At 55.8% G+C, this 19591-nt stretch overlaps 7 protein-coding genes across 7 annotated transcripts; 5 read left to right on the plus strand and 2 right to left on the minus strand.

The window, feature by feature from the left end:
• Nucleotides 1-88: 88 nt before the first annotated feature.
• Nucleotides 89-2498, plus strand: N657DRAFT_680645 (uncharacterized protein; the record flags this gene model as incomplete). Its single annotated transcript, XM_062796309.1, has 2 exons — nucleotides 89-932; nucleotides 988-2498. The coding sequence occupies 2 exons, from the start codon at nucleotides 89-91 to the stop codon at nucleotides 2496-2498; spliced, it is 2355 nt and encodes a 784-aa protein (XP_062647212.1).
• A 1336-nt stretch (nucleotides 2499-3834) lies between these two features.
• On the plus strand, nucleotides 3835-4559 carry N657DRAFT_655873 (uncharacterized protein; the record flags this gene model as incomplete). Its single annotated transcript, XM_062794638.1, has 2 exons — nucleotides 3835-4155; nucleotides 4224-4559. 2 exons carry the CDS (start codon nucleotides 3835-3837, stop codon nucleotides 4557-4559), a joined length of 657 nt encoding a protein of 218 aa, XP_062647213.1.
• A 1659-nt stretch (nucleotides 4560-6218) lies between these two features.
• On the plus strand, nucleotides 6219-7344 carry N657DRAFT_572990 (Tautomerase/MIF; the record flags this gene model as incomplete). The annotated part of the gene is made up of 3 exons (XM_062788930.1): nucleotides 6219-6548; nucleotides 6618-7034; nucleotides 7093-7344. The coding sequence occupies 3 exons, from the start codon at nucleotides 6219-6221 to the stop codon at nucleotides 7342-7344; spliced, it is 999 nt and encodes a 332-aa protein (XP_062647214.1).
• A 1701-nt stretch (nucleotides 7345-9045) lies between these two features.
• On the plus strand, nucleotides 9046-10863 carry N657DRAFT_408624 (uncharacterized protein). The gene is made up of 3 exons (XM_062787233.1): nucleotides 9046-9601; nucleotides 9656-9757; nucleotides 9819-10863. Exons 1-3 carry the CDS (start codon nucleotides 9378-9380, stop codon nucleotides 10732-10734), a joined length of 1242 nt encoding a protein of 413 aa, XP_062647215.1. The 5' UTR covers nucleotides 9046-9377; the 3' UTR covers nucleotides 10735-10863.
• A 1790-nt stretch (nucleotides 10864-12653) lies between these two features.
• On the minus strand, nucleotides 12654-14061 carry N657DRAFT_408684 (uncharacterized protein). Its single transcript, XM_062787235.1, has one exon. The coding sequence runs from the start codon at nucleotides 13725-13727 to the stop codon at nucleotides 12852-12854; it is 876 nt and encodes a 291-aa protein (XP_062647216.1). The 5' UTR covers nucleotides 13728-14061; the 3' UTR covers nucleotides 12654-12851.
• A 42-nt stretch (nucleotides 14062-14103) lies between these two features.
• Nucleotides 14104-15138, minus strand: N657DRAFT_572856 (uncharacterized protein; the record flags this gene model as incomplete). The annotated part of the gene is made up of 1 exon (XM_062788914.1): nucleotides 14104-15138. One exon carries the CDS (start codon nucleotides 15136-15138, stop codon nucleotides 14104-14106), a length of 1035 nt encoding a protein of 344 aa, XP_062647217.1.
• A 1307-nt stretch (nucleotides 15139-16445) lies between these two features.
• Nucleotides 16446-17461, plus strand: N657DRAFT_408649 (uncharacterized protein). The gene has a single exon (XM_062787234.1). It carries the CDS (start codon nucleotides 16577-16579, stop codon nucleotides 17213-17215), a length of 639 nt encoding a protein of 212 aa, XP_062647218.1. The 5' UTR covers nucleotides 16446-16576; the 3' UTR covers nucleotides 17216-17461.
• The last annotated feature ends 2130 nt before the right edge of the window (nucleotides 17462-19591 follow it).

The following is a 19591-nucleotide window of genomic DNA, read 5'->3' on the forward strand; positions in this document are numbered from 1 at the left end:
ACACACCACCCCGGTATTGATCACAATGTTTTCATCAACCACCTCTTATATAATGGAAGGAATGGGGAGACCACCCAGGGTCGGCCTCATGCCGCCCGATGAACAGCCCCCTGTGAAAGAGTATGATGCGGCACTCTTAGATGGAGCCGAGGAAGACGACTTAGACGTTGACCAAGACGACGCTCAATCTTTCCTGCAGCCAGCAATCGGCCCTCTGGCGACCCTTCTCACATCGCCGAGGATTCCGGCCGCCGACAAAGCTGCCGCCTTTGAACGCCAGTACGCAGGTGGACCCATGGGAACGCCTGGCAAAGAAGAGCCAATTCGATGGTCGCAGCCGGTGTCCATCGTGGGAGGTGTTTCCAACGTCTTGGAGACTTCGACCGGAAGCCGGTCTTCTTCGGGACTTCCCACGCTGTGGCAGGCCGGGGCGAAGCAGTCCACCCTCAATGAACCGGGCGGGTTCAGGTCATCTATGGCCGCAGCATTCCAAACGCACTCGAGGCAACATCGCGCACATTCGGCAGGGGAGGGTGCCTTGAAAAGGCTGTCAAAGGCCCTACCGTCCATCTCAATACCCTCTGGGTTGATCCCAAACATCCCGACGCCGACTTTCTTCTCGTCGAGCTCCAGCTCACCGCATAAAGATGCGCGCACATCGCAGTCCCGGACGGCTGCACTTCTACCATCCGTTACCCCGGTTCGAGATTACGTATCTCCCCACGCAGCTCCCATCTTGCCGGATTTAGCTCGGCCGCGAACACTCCGCCATACGACCTCCGATGACTCCCTTCTCTACCACTCGCTCTCTCGTGTTTCTTCTCTGGGAGATGATGAACGCTTTGCCCACGTTCGTGAGCAGGTTAATGTGCGAATCAAGGCAATCATGGACAGCTTCGATAGCCCGTCGTTCAGACTGCCTCAAATGCCTAGTAGGTCTTCCTTGCTGTGCTCATTCTCATGGTCCACAGGACTTACTCTGTCTAGGTCTGCTGCACACGCCGCTGAAGAAATCAGCGACGGATCCTTTGCCTGGTGTGCACCAGTCAGGCGCCACGAGGAACGGCCAGCGCGTGAACCAAGACCCCCTGGACGCGGTGCTGGAGACGCTGACTGGGGATGTCGTGATCATGGGCGGGTACAGGGGTTCTATTCTCCGATCGGCCAAGCCACCCCACAGGCGGTTGTGGGTTCCTGTCAAAGTTCAGCTGGGGGTCCGAAAGGTGAATCTGGAAGTTGGACTCGATCCTGAGGACGAGGAGAACATGGAGAAGAGCATTATTGCCGACGGGATGCTCCAGAATATTGGCCCGGTTGACATATCAAAGCGGCTTTTCAAGAAGTTGAAGGAGTGCGAGAATGCCCAGACCGGCAAGCTGAGGGTCCACGACTATGGCTACGACTGGAGACTCAGCCCGCACCGGTTATCGCGCAGACTGGTAGAGTTCCTCGAAAAGCTGCCATCAAACCAGCCCGACGTTCCCAAAGAACAGCGGGGCGCTCTGGTGATTGCGCACAGCCTTGGAGGTCTCATCACCAGGCACGCCGTGAACCAGCGGCCCGAGCTCTTCTCAGGGGTCCTGTACGTCGGCGTTCCACAGCGGTGCATTAACATCCTCGGGCCGCTGCGGAACGGCGATGCTGTCCTTCTCAATGAAAAGATCCTGACGGCCCAGGTGAATTTCTCGTTGCGCACCACTTTCGTGTTCCTCCCGGAGGACGGCTTCTGCTTTGTCGACAAAGTCACCAAGGAGGAATACCGTGTCGACTTTTACAACGTGGAAGACTGGATCAAATACCGTTTATGCCCCTGCGTTTCGGAGCCCGCCTTGCCAGCTCTGTCGCGAAGCAGCACCTTCGGCTCCCTCCTCAGCCTCTCCGACTCCCTCTCCAATTTTCCCCTCCGCAGCAGAAGCAGCAGCCAAACCAAAAAGCACAACCACGCCGCGGAAGCAAACAACAACACCCTCGCCAAAGACCGTACCCTCGCGCCGCAACTGAACAGCTCCACCTCCTCCCCTTCCCCTCCCTCCCCCTCCTCAGACACAACAACAATCGCCTCAACGTCCAAAACCCGCCCCACCTCTACGGCCCGCGCCCGCAACATCGCCTACCTGACCCGCGTCCTGGCCGAGACAAGACGGTTCCGGTCCGAACTGGCGCACAGCTCATCCCACCAGGCCGCCAACGCCTACCCACCGCTGGCCGTCATCTACGCCAAGGACATCCCTACGACTTGCGGTGCGGCGGTGGCCGGGCGCGAGGGAATCGCGTGCGCGGATGCGTACGACGATCTGCTGTTTGCCAGTGGCGACGGGGTCGTCCTGGCAAGAGAGGCGATGCTTCCCGAGGGGTATGAGCTTGTTAGGGGGGGTAGGGTATGTACGGACCGGGGGCATATCACGATGTTGGGGGATTTGGCGGCGGTTGGGAGGGCGTTGGGGGCGGTTGTGAGGGGGAGGGAGAAGGGGATTGGTTTGGGACGAAAGAGCTCTTAAGGGAGAGTTTTGGAAAGGATTTTGAGGGGTTGTGAGGAAAGGAAAGGTTGGGGGTCAGCTTGGGTTGGGTGACGGTTGAGCATCAGGTGGTGTCTGGAAGGGGGCATTGGAGTTCTCGTGGCTGGGCGTAGGGGGCCTGGGTGGTTGCTTGGTGATACCCGTCATAGAGTAGAAAGAATTCATAGAGGCATGATAGATCTCGAAATAGAGTAGAGTGGCCGCTTCCATAGGCCGCGGGTCTCTACATCCTGTTGGTGTCAGCCGAGTTGGGAAATTCTTTTGGGTTAGGTTAGCTGACTGATTTCGATGGAGTCCAACTCAATTGACGATCCAACTTAATCCAAACACGAACTCAATCTCCAATGCAGAAAATGCGAATCTCTTCCCAAGAACACCTTGTTGATATTTTCTCGAAAAAGCTCCATCCCATTCATTTTCCACGCCGCGATGCGGACGCAACCCTATGCAGTCTGAGCGTGCATCGAGGCGTCTCGAGGCGTGGGTAGGTAGGTCACCACTCAACAACCACAGTCGACGGTTGATGAACCTCAAATACCACATCCACCCCGCATCATCCCCTTTTCAGTCAAGCACCTGCAGCGTGCAGATATGTGCCGGAACCCGAAGCGCCAAAACAGGCTCGCCGAGATTCCCCAATCTCCATCTTGCTTGTCCCGTTCCCTCATTGGCCCGCCCTCCGGGCTTGCTCACAGTTTAAGCGCCCGGCGGGTTGGACCATGACATGCGGCCCGCGCTCAAGGGAACTGGAATTTCACTGGTCGATGGGCGTTTCTGGATGATCTTCCAGAAGGCGCCGCTATGGGTTTTGGCGCCCGTTCTTACTGTGGATGGACTGGGCCAATCTGCGGCCCGGCTCTCTATTTATGGTCTTTCACGGCACGGCATGGCACTGGACGGTTGAGAAGGCGGCGGTTGAAGGTGTGGGTGGCAGCGCGCGATGAGGTGCAGGGAGGTTGCCCTTCATTGAGATTGCCTAACCGCCCGCCGGGTCCTGGGCCTTCCCTTAATTGACTGCATGCAGTAGGTTGAGGCTGATGAGGGTAAGGAGGATGGGTACTGGAGGAGGGAGGGTATTAGTATCGTGAGACTTGCTCTCCAGCGTCTCTGTCTCCTGCTCCTGTCAGTGGCTCGGCCATTCCATTGCATTTCTTCTGAGCTCTCCTTCTGTTTGGTTTCTGTTGGTGTTCTGCTGGCGGTTTCGTGTTGCACCACTTGTTCTCAAGTCTTGATACCCGTCTCCCTTTCTACTTCTCCATTCCCCTGAGCAGTGCTCTTGCAGTCAACTCACGGTCAACACCACGAGGACATTATCAAGATGGAGAAGAGCGACCGTTCCCAGTCCTCGTTCGAGGCCGACTCGCAGGACCTCCACCTCCAGTCAAAGATGCGCGTCATCCGTATCGTCGACAGCGCCCGGTCCGGCACCACGCTTCTGGCTCTCCTGATGGGCCTGACGGTCCTCGGTGTGTCAGGTAACACCCTCCGCGTGTACCAGGAGACGCATGTCCCGCACGAATACATGCTGCCACTCTGGCCGGACGAGTTCAACGTCCGCCCGACCCTCTCGCTCGTCATTGGCAGCGCCATTGTGCTTGTCTCCAACATTACCGCCCTTTGCTTCAGCCACGTCGGCTCCGTAAGTCCTTCCCGGCCCGTTTGGCCCCCTTCTTCGATGCAAACTAACATGCCCTCCTCCCAATCCAGCTCCGCGCCCGAACAACAGCCCACACGTCCATCACCTTCCTCGCCCCGCTCGTCGGCCTGGTCGGCGCTCTCATTGCTGTCATCTTTTACTACGTCGTCAACGCCTCGGACGTGGCCGACACCTTCCTCTCGTGGACCTGCCGCTGGACTGACGTGCCCATGTCGCAGTCCCCGCGCTGGGACGCGCTGTGCCAGCAGAGCCACGCGGGCCTGTACCTGGCCATCCTGTTGATCCCCGTCGAGGTGGCTGCGCTCGGTCTGGCGGCGTTCCAGATGAAGGTTGAGAGGTACACGGATCGGTACCTGGGGGCGAGGAAAACGCCTGTGCTGGCTTAATGAATAGCTTCGGCTTGGTGAGGACTGGAGTTGCCGTGCGTGTGTGGTGAAGGCAGAGCCTGCGATACCCGATATGGGTGCATAGCTGACGCCTTTGATGGACGGTTGGCGGGGTTTGGGTTCCTAGTTTTCACTAACGGTGCTCTGGGAAATGAGACATTGCCGGTTGTGTTGTCATATATTTGTAGGTTTCCCTGAATTGGCGTAGGATGGCGGTATCTGCATTGCCCTGTCACAGAAACACATGTCGTGTTGGCCTGGCCCGAGTCTCTGACATTGTGTTGCCCATGAAGGCTTGGGTGTTTCACATACGACACGATCCTATCCCTCTTGTGCCCCATGTCTGAATTTGAGCCGATGAAAATGACCCAGGGGATGCTGTCACTTGGGTGAAACAGAACGGACAAACTGCATGGATGCCCCTTTCCCGCCTTCTAAGCTTCCAGCATCCTATCACCCGCCATCGTCATCCAGTTGAGCCGAACCTGGTACACTAAGCGACCAATGTCCCTCCCAAATCCATACTTGTAAGAGGAGTCTTTCCAGAGCGAGCTGAAATGCCAGGTCCATCATGCAGTCTGGTCTTACTTGCCTAAAGGTCGAGGGACAAAAACATGCAAAAGTTCATTATCCAGCTCCCGAGGAGGTGGATGGCTACGAAAATCCTAGAACTAATCCCAGAATTGTGCTTCGAGGCAGGGGCAGGCAGCCAGCGGGGGCTTTGGCGTTCGAAAATCGGCGTTGGGGCGGCGAGTCGAACGGGCGACCTCCTTTTCAGGAGAGCACCTGCGTGGTAGTGGCAATCCTGCCTGGTAAGTGCCAATGTTTGCACCGGTATCCACGTCGCAATGTCCAACAGCAGGGGATTTGACGGGCTGCCGGGGCCCGCGGTTGAGCGTAAAGCTGTTCTGACAGCTCATCTGATACATGCTGGTCGACACGGGATTGCGGCAGTTGAGACCTGGGTGAGCATGCCGATACCCGCGTCAAACAAAAGACTCCATGACAATTCTCTTATCACGGTCGAATGTGGCTGTGTGTGGGTGAGGGGAGAGGAGCAATCCAGGACCCTTTGCTTCTCCAGATACATGAGCGAGTATTTCGCATGGTCATGATACTAGCCTCACCAGGTCTTGAACGCTTGTTTCTCTGTCCTCTTTTACCCAGAGCTGTCTTGAAAGTTTTCTTGGTCTAGCCCAAGCCGGACACAATCTACCTTGAGCATCTTCTCAATCTGCTCCCACTTTGGAGGACAAAGGAAGTGGAGAAAAAGCGCAAGACAGGGCACAAGGTCTGAGCTGAAGTTTGCAGCACTGTTGCGCAGAACTGATTTATCCCAACTGCACGTCTCTCGCGAGCGTTCAGCGCATACTGCAGGCTTCTCAAGCAGCATACACCTGGCCAATCCGGCACGCATCCCTAGCAGAAGGCAGAGCCAGACGACGTCAACCAGTTGAGGCCAAGACGCCGGTCGACGATTTGACTGAGCATCGCACAGCCGCCGGTTTAGCCAATCGTCGCAAGGTATTCTCTACGGCCAGCCATGCCACTGTCGAATACACGGCCGTGAAGAAACGACAGGTATTAGGCACTGAGGCGACTCCGTATTCCACAGCCACCTGACCCATGCTCGCCGAGACCACTGACAGCCACGTCGCCATGAACGGAGCACCTCGTTCAGCAGCGACTGCAGCTTCCAAAAAGACCAAGGCCAGACTAGCCCTTTCAGACCCCAGGGCCCAGAACAGGAGCCCTCAGCCGGCTGCACATCTTGTCGAGGGGAACCACGTCTTGCGCGACATCGACCGGGCTCCGCCAGGAGACATCGTCCGCAAGACGAGCGAATCGCAGTCAGGAGCCGACCTAGCCAGAAAAAGCAGCAAAAAGAACTTCTTCGAGGATGCCTTCTCGGTGTATACAGGCAGCTCGGCAAGGGAATGGGTGCACGGCGACGCCATGGTCCTGGCCGAGGTCAAGACCAACGTGATCGTACGTAAAAACTCACCTTTTCCTTTGTCAGCCACACACCCGCACTGACGAGACGATACGGCGCATCAGATTAGCGACGAATACACCTTCATCACTGAGTTCTCGTACCAGCTCTCGACGCGGTACCAGCGGCCCGTCTCGTCCATCGTCGTCACGCTGCAGCACGGCGCCTGCATGTCCTTTGGCGGTTCGTTTGACCCGGCCTATGTCATGTCGGTGTATGCGCTGCCGTCGCAGCTACTGCCGACGACCAACAAGCGGAACGCCGCGCTGATACAGAAGCACATGCACGGGGCGCTGGGCGTGGACCCGGCTCGAGGGTTCCTGCGGTTCGTGCCCGTCCCGGAGGAGCACCTTGCGTGCAATGGCAAGACGATGGCGGGGGAAATCGACGAGTTGGAGAGGAGGTTATGCGAGGGAGGTGATGGAAGGGGAGTGGACCCTCCTCAGGCGGAGCAGAGGGCGAGGAAGAAGATGAGTGTCAAGGTAAGCCTTTCCCAAGTATTCCCTAGTCGGTCAAAAGAGACTGACGGGAATTTGATAGTCTCTTGCAGCGTTTCGACTCCCGCCAGCGGCAGACATGCCCACGGCTAAGATGACACCGCCCACTAGCGTGGACGAAGGCTGGCCGGCGGCGTCACAGTTCACAACCGGAGGGGCCATCGAACCGGGGCCTACTCACTCTCCTCAACCAAAGTCGACCCAGAGGAAGACGAGCTTCGTGGCTACCATTTTCGGTCGGTCCACCAAGTCTTCGAGCAAGTCGGTTTTGCCGGCAATTGCGGATGAGCGGTAGGGTGAGACGGGCAAATGATAATGAGTGGCTTTCGGCGCCGCTCTGAATTTGAACCCGTTGGGCTTCGTTTAGTCGTCACCAGTCAGAATGCCGGAAGTTGATTGCGACGGCGGTTTGTAGAGCCCCTTTTGAGGAGGAGTCGAGCACTGTTGGTGGGTTCAAGTTGTCGAGGGGAAAGCGCAACGGCCAAGACTTCACAAGACTGATCTCCACTCATTGCTTATGTAATCGAATTCCCGCTTCGGTGAAGCTCACCTGAGACCTCACCGTCACCGGCCCCCTTGAACCGATCCTGTCCCAATCTTAAAAAAACAAGCGCATCGATATCCGTACGCTGCATTATACTTGCGTCCGCAGCTGCAAGATCTGTGAGAAGCCGTTCCGATCGATAACGATTACTAGCAGAAATTTAATTGGACATTTGCAAAACGCAGCATCGAATTCGGTACCATCTCGAGGGATTCCCGACTGTGGTCCACAAGCTCAACATAACACCGGGAGCTCATTCATTCACGGGGCACTCGGTACCTCATTACGGCTTGCTCTCAGCAACGGTTTGGTCTGTATCACTATCCGGCCATCCAGCGTCCATCAACCGCCATTTTCAACGAAACCAACGATCTCGCCATCCATCCTTGGCCTGAGGACTACAGACAGAGACAGGCGGACCTGGAAAGCGTATCGCGACCATCCACATACGATCCGTACGTCAATCAATGTCGCAACCTCGGCGCCTTGCTGCCTTGGGAATCCCGCTTATAGGAGTTGAGGGCGCAAAAGCTAAAGTCCCGTTCCCATTCGTCAGGTTTTCAGGCCCGTCGCCGAGTGAACTAATCAAGGCCGTGGCCCGGCCGCCCTTTGGTACCTGGTCCTGGACAAGTTCAGGCCTTGTTTGACGCTAGTCTCAGCCTCTGCTTGTCTGGGGGCGTATCGCTTCCGGCCGTTAACAAACCTGTTGGCTTGGATGGTCTAGGTACGAGAGAGAGCTCCCGAGGGCAGTAAGCGACGCCTTTGTTTCACAAGATGGAGGTAAGCGTCGCTATTTGCTTCTCAGCGAGTCGATGACTTGGGCCGGTTTTCCTGCGTTCTCTCTCGTTTGTTTTCCGCCATAGCATTCATCTACTCTGTCTATCCCTGCAAGCGCAATCCTACCGTTATGCCATGCCACCCGCCGGTGCCGACCTCATGACGGGACCGTCTCGCTCTCTTTCTTTCCCATCTTTCCCCCAACGGTCGATTGAGAAGCCGCATGGGCGCTCTGGCCATGGATCGTCTGGTTGGGCAAGTGTCACGCCGGTCGCCCAGGCAGCGACACTCGTGATGCGGCACACGGATCTGGGATCACGGAACCGCAGGAACGCGGCCAGGCGAGGAAAACCGGAGTCGCTCTCTGCGCCACTGACTCATTCTGCGCTTGGTTGGTTGTGTCGAGCCACTGCCGATTCCTCGTTGCAATTCGTTGTACCACGATAAGACGGAGCCCGCCGGGTCGGTTTCTGGGTTTCCCATATACCTAGCCGTTCCCCTTAGCACACATCTGTTTCCGCCCTCTCCGTTCCAAACTTTGTGCCTCTGACTGGCTCGAGGATAGGAGATGGAAGATCCAAGGGAGAAGAAACACGAACATGGCTACCGCTGCTGATGCCGACGAGTTGTCTCCACGGCGGTGACCCGGTGCTTCCCGCACCTCTCCATCAGCTGTGCTGAGCGCCTCAGATCCTCGCACAAAGCAAGCGCCTTTGCGTCGAACCGTCAGCATTCTCACCGTGTTTTCGTCTCAAGCGTGCGCGGCCGCTTCCCGTGTCGGTCAAGACTTCGTTCAAGTCTCCCGAGACGACCAATGCGCCGGCAACCTTCTCGAGCTACAAACGAGACTACCCGAAACCCAAGGGCAACAGGCGCCGAGGCTACAGAAGGGGTCAAGAACAGACGACGCCGGGCCATTTCCAGTTGTATTTGGCGTTCGAGGAGTGCCGTTACAGGGACCAGCCAAGGGGCAATTGCCGCCGTGTTTTGATCTTGTCTTTATCGTCATGTCTTCTGCTTCTGTCCAGGACGGCCATGTCGCTGCTGACACGACCAGCGGGCCTCTCCGTCCTCGCCCCATCAGATTTATCAGTCCAGCAGCGCTAAACCTTCACCGTGTCTACGAACAGAACCGCCAACGGCTACAAAAGAAAGATGGGGCCAAGGTCCCTGACCCAACAGCCCCCCAGACAAAGGGAAGGCCGAGGCTCTTGTTGATGGGTCAGAGAAGGTAAGGATGGTAATGTCCAACAGTTCCCGATCGATGATGCTAAGAGAGTGGTAGGAGCGGAAAGTCATCCATCTCAAGTGTCGTCTTCCACAAGCTGCCTCCTAGCGAGACGCTATTTCTCGAGTCGACGGCACGGATTCAAAAAGACAGTCTCAAGCATGTAACCCCCCTCACGCTGACACGCATAACTGTTGTGGCCATGTATTGACATGCCTAGCTCCTTCATGGAGTTCCAAGTATGGGACTTCCCTGGGCAAATCGATATCTTCGATAATCCCAATTTCACCTTTGACATGGACGCCATCTTTGGAGAGATCGGCGCCTTGATATGGGTCATTGACGCTCAGGATGACTACCTTGAGGCCGTCGCCCGGCTCAACGCCACCATCCTTCATCTCCACCGCAGCTATCCGCACATCAACATCGAGGTCTTTATCCACAAAGTTGACGGTCTTAGCGACGACTACCGCCTCGACATCCAGCGCGACGTCACCATCCGCATCCAAGACGAGCTCTCGGACCAGGGCGTTGAGAACGCCCCTGTCAACTTCCACCTCACCTCCATCTACAACCACAGCATCTTCGAGGCCTTTAGTAAAGTCATCCAGAAGCTGATTCCCCGCCTCGGCCAGCTCGAGGCCATGCTCACCAACCTCTGTCGCACCTGCCGCTTCGAAAAGGCCTACCTCTTTGACGTCAACACAAAGATCTACATCGCCACCGACAACACCCCTGAGGACATGGCCAGCTACGAGATCTGCTCCGACTACGTTGACGTCATCATCGACTTCACAGAAGTCTACGGCTCGTGGCCCCGCTCCGACCAGTGGCGCGAGCGCCTCGAGGCCGAGCCCTGGGCCCAGCCGCTCGAGGACCAAGTCGCCTGTGAGTGGGCTGAGAGCGGTATGGTGCTCGCCGACGCACGCCGGCCCATCATGCTCAGGGAGGTCGATCGCTTCTTGGCACTTGTTGCCATAATGAAGGAGGGGTCGTACGACAAGATGCCGCAGATCAACATGAATGTTGATGTGGTGGTCAAGGGGCTGATTGAGTTCTTTGAGATCACCAAACCCAAGGAGGTGGTCGGTACGCCGCAGGGCGGGGTGGTGAGCCCTGGGTTGGTTCAGGGGTGATTGGCGTGTTCTTGTCAGGCGATCTGGTTTGTTGTGGATATATATTCATGGCGCGAGAGAACATTGCTCCAGGAGCAGTTGAGGCGAGCTGAAGAGGGGAAGAGTTACTCACTTAGGTGTGGAGGGAGACAACGGGTGCGTGGCGGCTGCGATGAGGCGTCAAAGCGGTGTTATATATCGCTAGATAAATATGCACAGGCGGTTTGTTTTCTAGTGCGGAGATCATAGGCAGGGGACTCCGTCAGTATGTGCCATGAATGAGGTTGCTAAACTTTGAAGGCGAAGCCGCACAGGAGCCTATAATTCTTCCAATATCATTGCCCTTGTCCACCAATGCAGGCCGACTGCATCAATATCAACTGCCACCGCATCTGCAGAGCGAAGCGAACTCAGACCGACCGAGAGAGGCTTTAGAATCGCTTGCAACATGGTGTTGTACATTGCCTCAACATAGAGGTTGACTATAGTACCAGCAAGGCATCCATATCCCGTGTGATACGGTAGCCAAACCTTCAACCGACTGAGCTGTCCCAAGTCCAGACGGCCTCGGCCGTGGCTAGTATTGGAACACCTTCGACCAAACCATCCGGCATAGGTGATGACTACTTACGGGCACATCTTAACCAACAGTTTGGGACCAAGCATAACGATATGCCCATGCCATACCAGCCCGGTGCTGTAAAGCCTCTGCCGTCTCAGTTATGAGCAGGGCCAGCAGAGTCCAAATACATGGCCAAGTCGGGGCATCAACCACTTCTCTCCTTCTCTATCGGGGAGTTTGATCTCCGAAACTTTGCCCTACCGTCAATGTCAGCAAAACTTCGCACCACTTAAGTGCTTCCGGGCTTACCCCGGGCGGCTCTAGTGTTTCCCCTGTAACCTTGAGCTGTGAGGGAAGGGATTTTCGCCCCTTTTTTCCACTTCGGTTCAACTCCATCCATAGTACCTCCGTACGGAGACCCTCGTAGCATGAACAGAACCAAAAGAAACTTTGCTTGAGCTATCTTGCTTTACAGTGTATGAGTGGAACGGTACCGCACAAATCATCCGCCAGGATGAAGTTGAAATTCAACCTTGGTTCGTTAATTAGCGCGGAGCTTAGGTAGTAGGCAATACACCTCCTCTCTATCTCTATCTCCCTATTTTTCCTCCTCTTACTTTTCATCACTTTCCTCTTCCTCTTTGTCTTCCTCTTCCTCTTTGTCTTCCTCTTCCTCTTTATCTTTCTCTTCTCTCCTTATAATTTTTGTCTTTAATATGCTATTTTTGCTTCTCTCTTTCTTTTTATCTTATTTTCTTACGTCCCTTGGTTTCTTCTTCCACTTTTTGTCTACTGCCCCCCATGTACCACTCTAAAGAACAGGGTTGGACTGTACATCGCGGTAGAATCCGCGCCGTTGCAGCCCTTTTCGACGTCCACACACAAACCACCTTGGCTTAAAAAATTCACCGCTCAAGCAAACCGATCGTTTTCGTACCGCTCACAGTCGGTAATTCACATACACACAAGTGTTCACAGCCAAACGGGCTACTAATTTGCTAGTTTGTTTGTGATTAGATACTATATATGCTCGCGAGTAGGCAGCCCAAGTCCAAACTAGCCTAGCTTTGTACTTGAAACCATTAACAACACATGCGCATGTTGCCTGCACTACTACTAGTAGTGATAGTAAGTATATCCCAGCCGCCACCCAGGGCGGAGATACTTCCAGCATCCTCATACCAGTTGAGCCGAAACGGGCCGGGCCTGACCCGTGGCAGGAGACAACAGAGCGCAGCTCATTGTGGTCCACCTTAAACTCCGAGGGAACAAGCGCGTAGCCGCAGGCCCAATCGGTTTTCGCCTTGTCTCCACATCCCGAGATGATCTCACGGCCGGGCTCGACGACCCAGTCCGTAGGAAAACGAAGGGCGCGGAGACAAGGCAACGCGGTGAGATGATCCGCGGTTTTGCCCAGTCCAGACCCAAACCGAACTTACTTGGCTCTCTCCCCCACCCCAGCTTCCAACATACCAACCCGAATCGGCCCCAAAATACTCGGAAAACCTTGACCTGACCTACGAAGGCAAGGACCACGAAAGCTTCGAACACCACTCATCCCCCAATCCAGTCCTGACTAGCAGGTAAAAGTCGAGTGTTGTGATGTCCGGATCGTGACTTGTCGTAGCAGTAATCCCGTTCCGAGTCCGGGCCGTGACTGGCTTGATCGTGGTGGCGATGGAGGTCGTCGAAAAAGTTCGGGCGGAAAGGAAGAGCAGACAGGCAACCCAGTTGCCTGCGTCAACTCGGCGGCTGAGCCTGTCTCCGGATAACGCTCCATTCCCCCTTCAGAATCCCCTGCTTCCGCGCCATCATGACACTTCAGGCCAAGCCCGAAAGCAGAGCCTTGTTCTTGTCGACAACCAGTGTCCGCCTCGGCAGCGATATCCCAGCTATGCACCTGCGAGGCTAGATGTATGTTTTTGTACCGGCCTTGTGTCGAAGAGCCTCCCTTCATCGCATCATTGAGAACCAGTCCCAGTGAGTCGTGCCGCATCTCTTCGTCGCGAATTATCCCCGAGCCCCTTAAATTGTTCGTGGCCGTTCCCTTGGGCAGGCGGCGTCGTCTTCGTCCAACGTCAAGCTGGGCGAGGCCGCCCGTCCCGTCGAAAATGCCGTCGCAATTAGGTCGGGGTATATCCATCGTAACGGCCGTAAACATCATCCATGAGATAAGAACGGGGTAAAAGGGAAACAGAAGGACAGGACGCGACGTGTCTCTCAGACACGCAGAGGGGGCTATCGTTCTAACCAGCCGCCCGAGCCTTGTTCCCTCAGGGATCCGTCCAAGAAAAAACGGAAAGGAAGAAAAAGGAAAGTGATGTCGCTTGCCCCGGTCTCTGCCGGGTTGGGGGTGCATTGCTGCATCTCGTCTTAAGCCAAAAAAAACCGCCTGTGTATCGACCCTCCATGCTGTAAATGCAATCAGATATCCGCTCCAGGATCCGGCCATGATGAGGTGGAAAAAAAAAACCGAAAAACATGTGACCGAGCTCGCGGTGATGGTATCCCAGAAATGATATCAGAAGAACATGAAAATGAGAAAACGACGCTCGCTCGCTGATTCTTTGACCGGAAAGAAGAAACCGACCAGAGATGCATCGAAAGTGGGATGCGGATGCTTTGAATCGCTCCAAGCCCATGCAAAAAGTGTGGAAATGCCGAACTGCCTCTGGATGAGGGATGCGACGCATCAGCACCACCGCGCTTGTTTTGCCAGCATGGCGGCCCACGGGCATCTGCTATGACCGGCCGCGCTGTTGCTGGCGCGCTCATGAAGATGTCGTCACGGTCGGGTAGCTTGTTCCGTAGACCGACGGTAGTGATTGTCACATGGTGGTCGCATACTCCTGGAACCGCGTGTCCCAACCTCCAAACGAGTTATATCCCACACTGATACCGCATTGCGGCGCAAGCATGCTCGGCAGCGGAAGTTGCGGGATAGGCGCCGTCACCACAGGTGAGCTGTAGTACAGCCCTGCAGTCGAGTAAGGTTGGCTGAAGGCAGGTGGCGGCGAAGGCAGCTGGACCTCGCTCATTCCAATCGTCGCCCAGATGGACGCATTTGAGTCGGCCGAGGTCGACGCTACGCTCGGGCTTGAGGGGAGGATCTTCCACGACTCAACTGGGCCGGGCATGGTCACCGGTGGCGGGGCCTGAGACCAGATAGCGGCGCCGGCGGGTGAATTGGGCAGGAGTGGCGGCTGGCGGACGACGTCGACAATCCTGGGCGGGGGCGGTAGCAAGGGCTTGATCAGACCCATGATGCCGTTCTTGACCTCCTCACTTTTCCCTCCGAGCAACTCCCCGGCACCATCTTCCTCGAGCCCCTCAAGCGCTGACACATGGGTCCTGAAGACAAACTTGTTGACGGCCTGGACGAAATCCTCGTGCAGCTTCTTGCACTGTTGCTCCTTCTCGGACCAGTCGTACGTGTTGGCTTTCGCATCGACGCAGTAGATGTCCTTGTGGTACTCGATGAGCGTCTCGATGGTCTCAGGCGTGAGCTTGTAGGCGACTTCGTTCCTCAGCACCATGTCGACGTGGACGATGTAGGCCTCGAGGTGGATCATCTGGTAGTTGAAGAGGGCCTCCACCAGCGGATCCGAGTCCTTCCTCAGCTCCGACTCGGGCGCCTTTGGCAGCAGCAAAGACGCCAGGGTCCAAATGGCGTTTGGTGACGACAGCGTCTCGGTCAGGCATCTCTGGTGTTGCGGTACGCTGTTGAGCGGGCGCTTGATCTTGTTTATGCGCTTGAGCGTCTGCGTCAGCCATGGCTCGACCTTGGAACCCAGCACGACGTTGACCGAGGATGCGCGGGGAGCAAAGGCGGCAGCCGAGGCTGGTAATAGCTGTGGTGGCATGGCGGGCGATCTGTGGAGCAACAACCTGGACGGGTAAGGAACAAAGCGTGGGCGGAGCGGCTGGGGAAGAAGGAGGAATGGGCCGGAAGACGAATAGTAAATAAGAAACGAGGTGAACAAGGTGAGGCCAGGTGACGGAGCCGGGCGCGTCCCAGACAGGGGAATTAGCGTCGACGCCAGCAACCGCAAATGGGAACGAAGGGAACGACTGGGCGAGGAGCCTCGTGAGAAAGGAAGAGGAGGAGAGGGAGGGTGAGAGGCTCGTATTATTAGAGCAAGTGCGAGGGTGTGGTGTGGTGGGGAGGAGGGGAGGGGGGGGGGTTGGGTTATCCTAGAGTCGTAGTGACACGGCTCGAAGTCCCGAATTCGGTACCCAGGGTATGATATCCTTTTTCTCTTCCGCCTTCCAGGAATTCATTGCAGTTCCCCTCATCAGCGAGATGGGCAGATGGCCACAGATGGGAGGCGGGAAGCAGGACCCGCTTTGCAGCGCCTCAACAGTTGCTCTTGGCCTGCATGATGGGCACGCCGCTCCCTTGGAAGAGGCGTGAGGCTGCAATCAGCGAGTGGTGTATTCCATGCATGCCCGTCGACTGTGAAATTACTTTCATCTGGCCTTTGGACGAGTCCCGTCTTGGAGAGCCTGGGGCTGCCTCGGGTTTCCGCGGCATGGCGTCTCTGCTCTGCATCGTGCGTGCGCCGCCTGCCCCGCAGGCACCTCAGTTCGGAAGATTACCAAAGTCAGCAGCCATCTTGCAGGACAAGGGACATGGAAACATGGATCGTCCTCTCGGGATCATAGCCAATGGAGACGTGGTTACGTTTCCCGATCCATTCTGTTGCCCATGCTTCTGGGGAAGTGTTTAACTCTGGGTAAGGGGTACACCGGGCAAGGATTTGCGAGAGTGGAAATCACCGTGCTTTGAGGTGATTCAAGGTTCTCAGCATCACCTCGGAGGAAACAACGATAGACTCTCCCTTGACCATGCTTTGGCTCTCGTCGCTCAATATCGAACCGGTTACGGGACGTCCGGCAGGCTGTGCTGCGACATGCAGATATGCACCATGCTGAATGACGAAAAATCCGACGGGCAGCAGGCGAATGGGCCGGGCTGCCCTCGATCGCAGGCGACCAGAGCTGAAAAAGTTGCAGGAGATGGTCTGTGCGGCGCGCCATTGAAGCCTGTCTTGGAACGTTGCGGTACTTACCCTCTGTAGTATCGCCAAGAAGGCAGCCAACCCCGCCCTGAACTCGCCGCGGCCCCGCCGAGTCCTTCTGCGATCAGCAGCAGTTTCCGACGACCAACTTCAAATTCCGTGTTTGTGGTCAGTTTTCCACGGCCAGAGTGTACTCAAACCGGAGTGGCTTGCTGGACGGAAGTACGACAAATTACGAGAGCACGCCCTTTCGTGCTCGTTTCGAAATGGGCAATGGGCAATGGGAAATGACGCGCCACGACGGCTGAAGAGCGCGTTGGAGAGAAGGACCTCCCGCCTGCAGCGAAGAGGAGTTGAGTCACATTTTCAATATGGCAGACACCGCCACCATCCAGCGTCAGTTCGACTGCCTTTCCTTGGAACCCGCAAAAACAATGGTTTCGTGCTCACTGTAGCCAATTCACGGAGAGACCCGTCTCTCTCAAACGTGATACCATTCATCCCTGCGAAGGAGATTAGGCGCGTATGCAGCCTCGAGTTCCCCGTTTCATCAACATTTCCGAGTTATGATGTGAATATATTGACGTCCCGCCTCGCACCGCTCATAAAGTCATCATGCCAGCGGGGGATGGTCTCCGGGAGCGGCCGGTGCCATCAAGGACAGTGGCGAAACCGGAGCTGCGAAGTGTCGCTGCTGGATATTGGGGCCACCTATATCATCTGTGACCCCCAAAATATATCATCCTCACCCAGACATGAAGAAGCATGCGTCAGCTGGCGAGTTCAGTGGCTTGTAGTGGGCGACTCTGCCGCGACCGTCTGCACGATGTTCGCCTCGAGCCGCGAGCGGACAATCTATCCTGCCTTGGCCCTGGGAGGTTGTAGCCATACGATGATGGGTATCCCAAGGCCTGTTTGAGCTCCTGCATGCCGCCAGAAGCGTTTGAGAAGAACTTCGAGATGTGTCGATGGCGCAAATGACACATGCGGCGAAGCATTCCATTCGTTCCCAAGAGATTGTGTCTTCCACCCATCAATCATGGTTCCATAATGACAAGACGGTGTGTATGCAGCGACTGCCGAAAACGTCCGATTGCATGTCGTCGTCGTCAGATTTCAGACCCATCAGTGGGCTGCGGCTAAGAGACGCCGACATGAACAACAAACTTGAAACAGAACAAGCGCGCGGAGAGGGTGTCCCATTACCGTTTTCTCGTTTGAGCTTGATCACCTGGCTGGCGGTAGACTCGCTTGAGTCGCTTCCATCGCCCACCACACTTTGCGTTCTCAAGGGACAGCCCAAAGGGGCAAGCCGGGGTAGGTTTTGTTAAGAGATTCGAAGTCAAAGGTTGGATCAGTCTGTGGCCCTGAAAGGACGTAGGTGGGTTTTCCAGCGGCGCAATAAACGTTGCATGGGAGGGGAAGACGAGTCTCCAGCCAATTCCATTGTCGGGTCATGGATGAGTGGTCTTATTGTCCATGCTAGTGCCGAAGGTGAGCATAAGGTGTGCGAGTTCACATCCCTGCTTCTGAGCCTCATTGGCTGCGTGGCTGACGCCCTCTCGGCCTCCATCTTCAGAAGGGCCGAGGCCACGCTGCTGATTGGATGGAAGGGTTTGAAACGTCAGGAATGCGGAATGCTGGTTTTGGTCGTCGATGGACTGGCCTGGAATTGTGAAAGAGCGTCGCTGTTCTTCTTGGATATCGGCCCTCGAGTCGAGTTCATCCAAGGATCAAGAGTGGCCTTGGCGCTGCCTTTGAAGGTGTCGCACATTACCGGCTTCAGGATCGAGCCAATCTGGGTTATGGACTTTCGGCAAAAGACAAGAGAGCGGTGTTTGAAGGAACAGCGCGGTGCTGATCACCAGTTGAAGGGTAAACTTTTTATTCGAAGTTTCGGACTTCAAAACTCATCAGAAAGTCAACTCGGCTCGGGATTGACCTAAGCCCGCTAAGCAGCCCTAACCCTCATAAAGAACGGGTATCCGTACCTTACTTATTATCTGACTTTCTTAAGTCCAGGCTACTGCAATTCCAAGGTTTTTCACACATGCGAGCTACCTACCGTACCTGGTAACTCAAATTTGAGTTTCCATATCGAGGTATCTCCCAGACACGCCCTGATGTCTCGTGAAAGAGACGAATCGAGCGTCCAGGCAGGGTTAGTTTACTGTGGCTTCCGTGGCTTGTGCGTGTCCTTCCATCTTCGGATCCGTGTCTCCGCCAAGCTGGCGCTGATCAGCCATGGTGCCAGGCGAGGTGAGGCGACACCCGCCGCTTGCCGCTCAGCTTGGTTCGGAAACAATCGTCGGCCCCATCATGGCAAGCCACGCTTTTCTGGATCACTTGACCTCGGGTGGTATGGGAAGTCCCGTGATGCTGAACCCAAATGCAGAGCTGAGATTTTCCAAAAATCAAGGCACCTGCGACCACATCTCTCGACCGCGCCCGCTCCTAATTCGAGCTGATCCGTGAAAAAAAGCTCGACGCGTCCAGCCCTCGGTTGCCCCGCGTTTGTCCCATCATCTCCGGTTCGAAACTCGCTGATAGGACATGAAACTTTGATCGGTGGTATGCAGCCAGTCAAGTGATGCCCTGAGAGCACCTCGTTTATCATGTCGATATTTGACAAGGCCTCCGCGACCCAAGTCAAGCAGAGCTCTCATGGCGATTGGGCCAATCTCAACCAGAATAATCCCCGGTGCGAAGGAAAGTCCCGACCGCATCGCATGACGATTCGCGCAAGGAGGTGTCTTGTTCAGAAACACGGGACGAGGAGGTCGATTGCAAGGGGAATCAGAATGGTCTTTGAAAGAGGCCATGCTGGCCTCGATCGGCAATCATCATCCGCCATGGCTGCATCCGTTCAGGACAACCGCTGTGGGCCACCCCAAGTTCGCCTCCATGCATACAGGCAACGCGTCTGTCAAGCTGCCAGTGGATTGAGAAACAAGGGATGACTCTGTATGATCGGCCACCACCTCGCGCTACCAATAGGGCGGTTTGGTTGTTCGGACCTGGCCCTGCTGGCCCCGACAAAGTCGACATCAACACGAATGCCAGGACCGCAGAGCTCCAGGGCTATGCCTACCGAGGACGCTAACAAGTGAAGCTGAAAGCTGCAGCTGCAGAAAAGGAGAAAGGGAGAAGAAGCCGAATCAGGAGTTATGAGTCTAGGACAAGGCTCCATAACCTTCGCCTCATATTCCCAACTTTGCATTGCCGAACTCTAGTGTAGATGGCAACGTCCTTCAAGCTGGAACGTGGAGGCCGGGTTCTGAGTGGCCGGCGTGGA

This window comes from Parathielavia appendiculata (assembly GCF_033297405.1).
Source record: "Parathielavia appendiculata strain CBS 731.68 unplaced genomic scaffold N657scaffold_6, whole genome shotgun sequence".
Classification (NCBI taxonomy): domain Eukaryota; kingdom Fungi; phylum Ascomycota; class Sordariomycetes; order Sordariales; family Chaetomiaceae; genus Parathielavia; species Parathielavia appendiculata.

Coding starts and splice junctions, on each gene's coding strand:
- N657DRAFT_408649 (XM_062787234.1), top strand. CDS start 16,577: ATGGGAAATGACGCGCCACGACGGCTGAAGAGCGCGTTGGAGAGAAGG.
- N657DRAFT_408684 (XM_062787235.1), bottom strand. CDS start 13,727: ATGGCCGGATCCTGGAGCGGATATCTGATTGCATTTACAGCATGGAGG.
- N657DRAFT_408624 (XM_062787233.1), top strand. CDS start 9,378: ATGTCTTCTGCTTCTGTCCAGGACGGCCATGTCGCTGCTGACACGACC. Junction 9,602..9,655: donor TTGTTGATGGGTCAGAGAAG/GTAAGGATGGTA, acceptor AGAGAGTGGTAG/GAGCGGAAAGTCATCCATCT. Junction 9,758..9,818: donor ATTCAAAAAGACAGTCTCAA/GCATGTAACCCC, acceptor TGACATGCCTAG/CTCCTTCATGGAGTTCCAAG.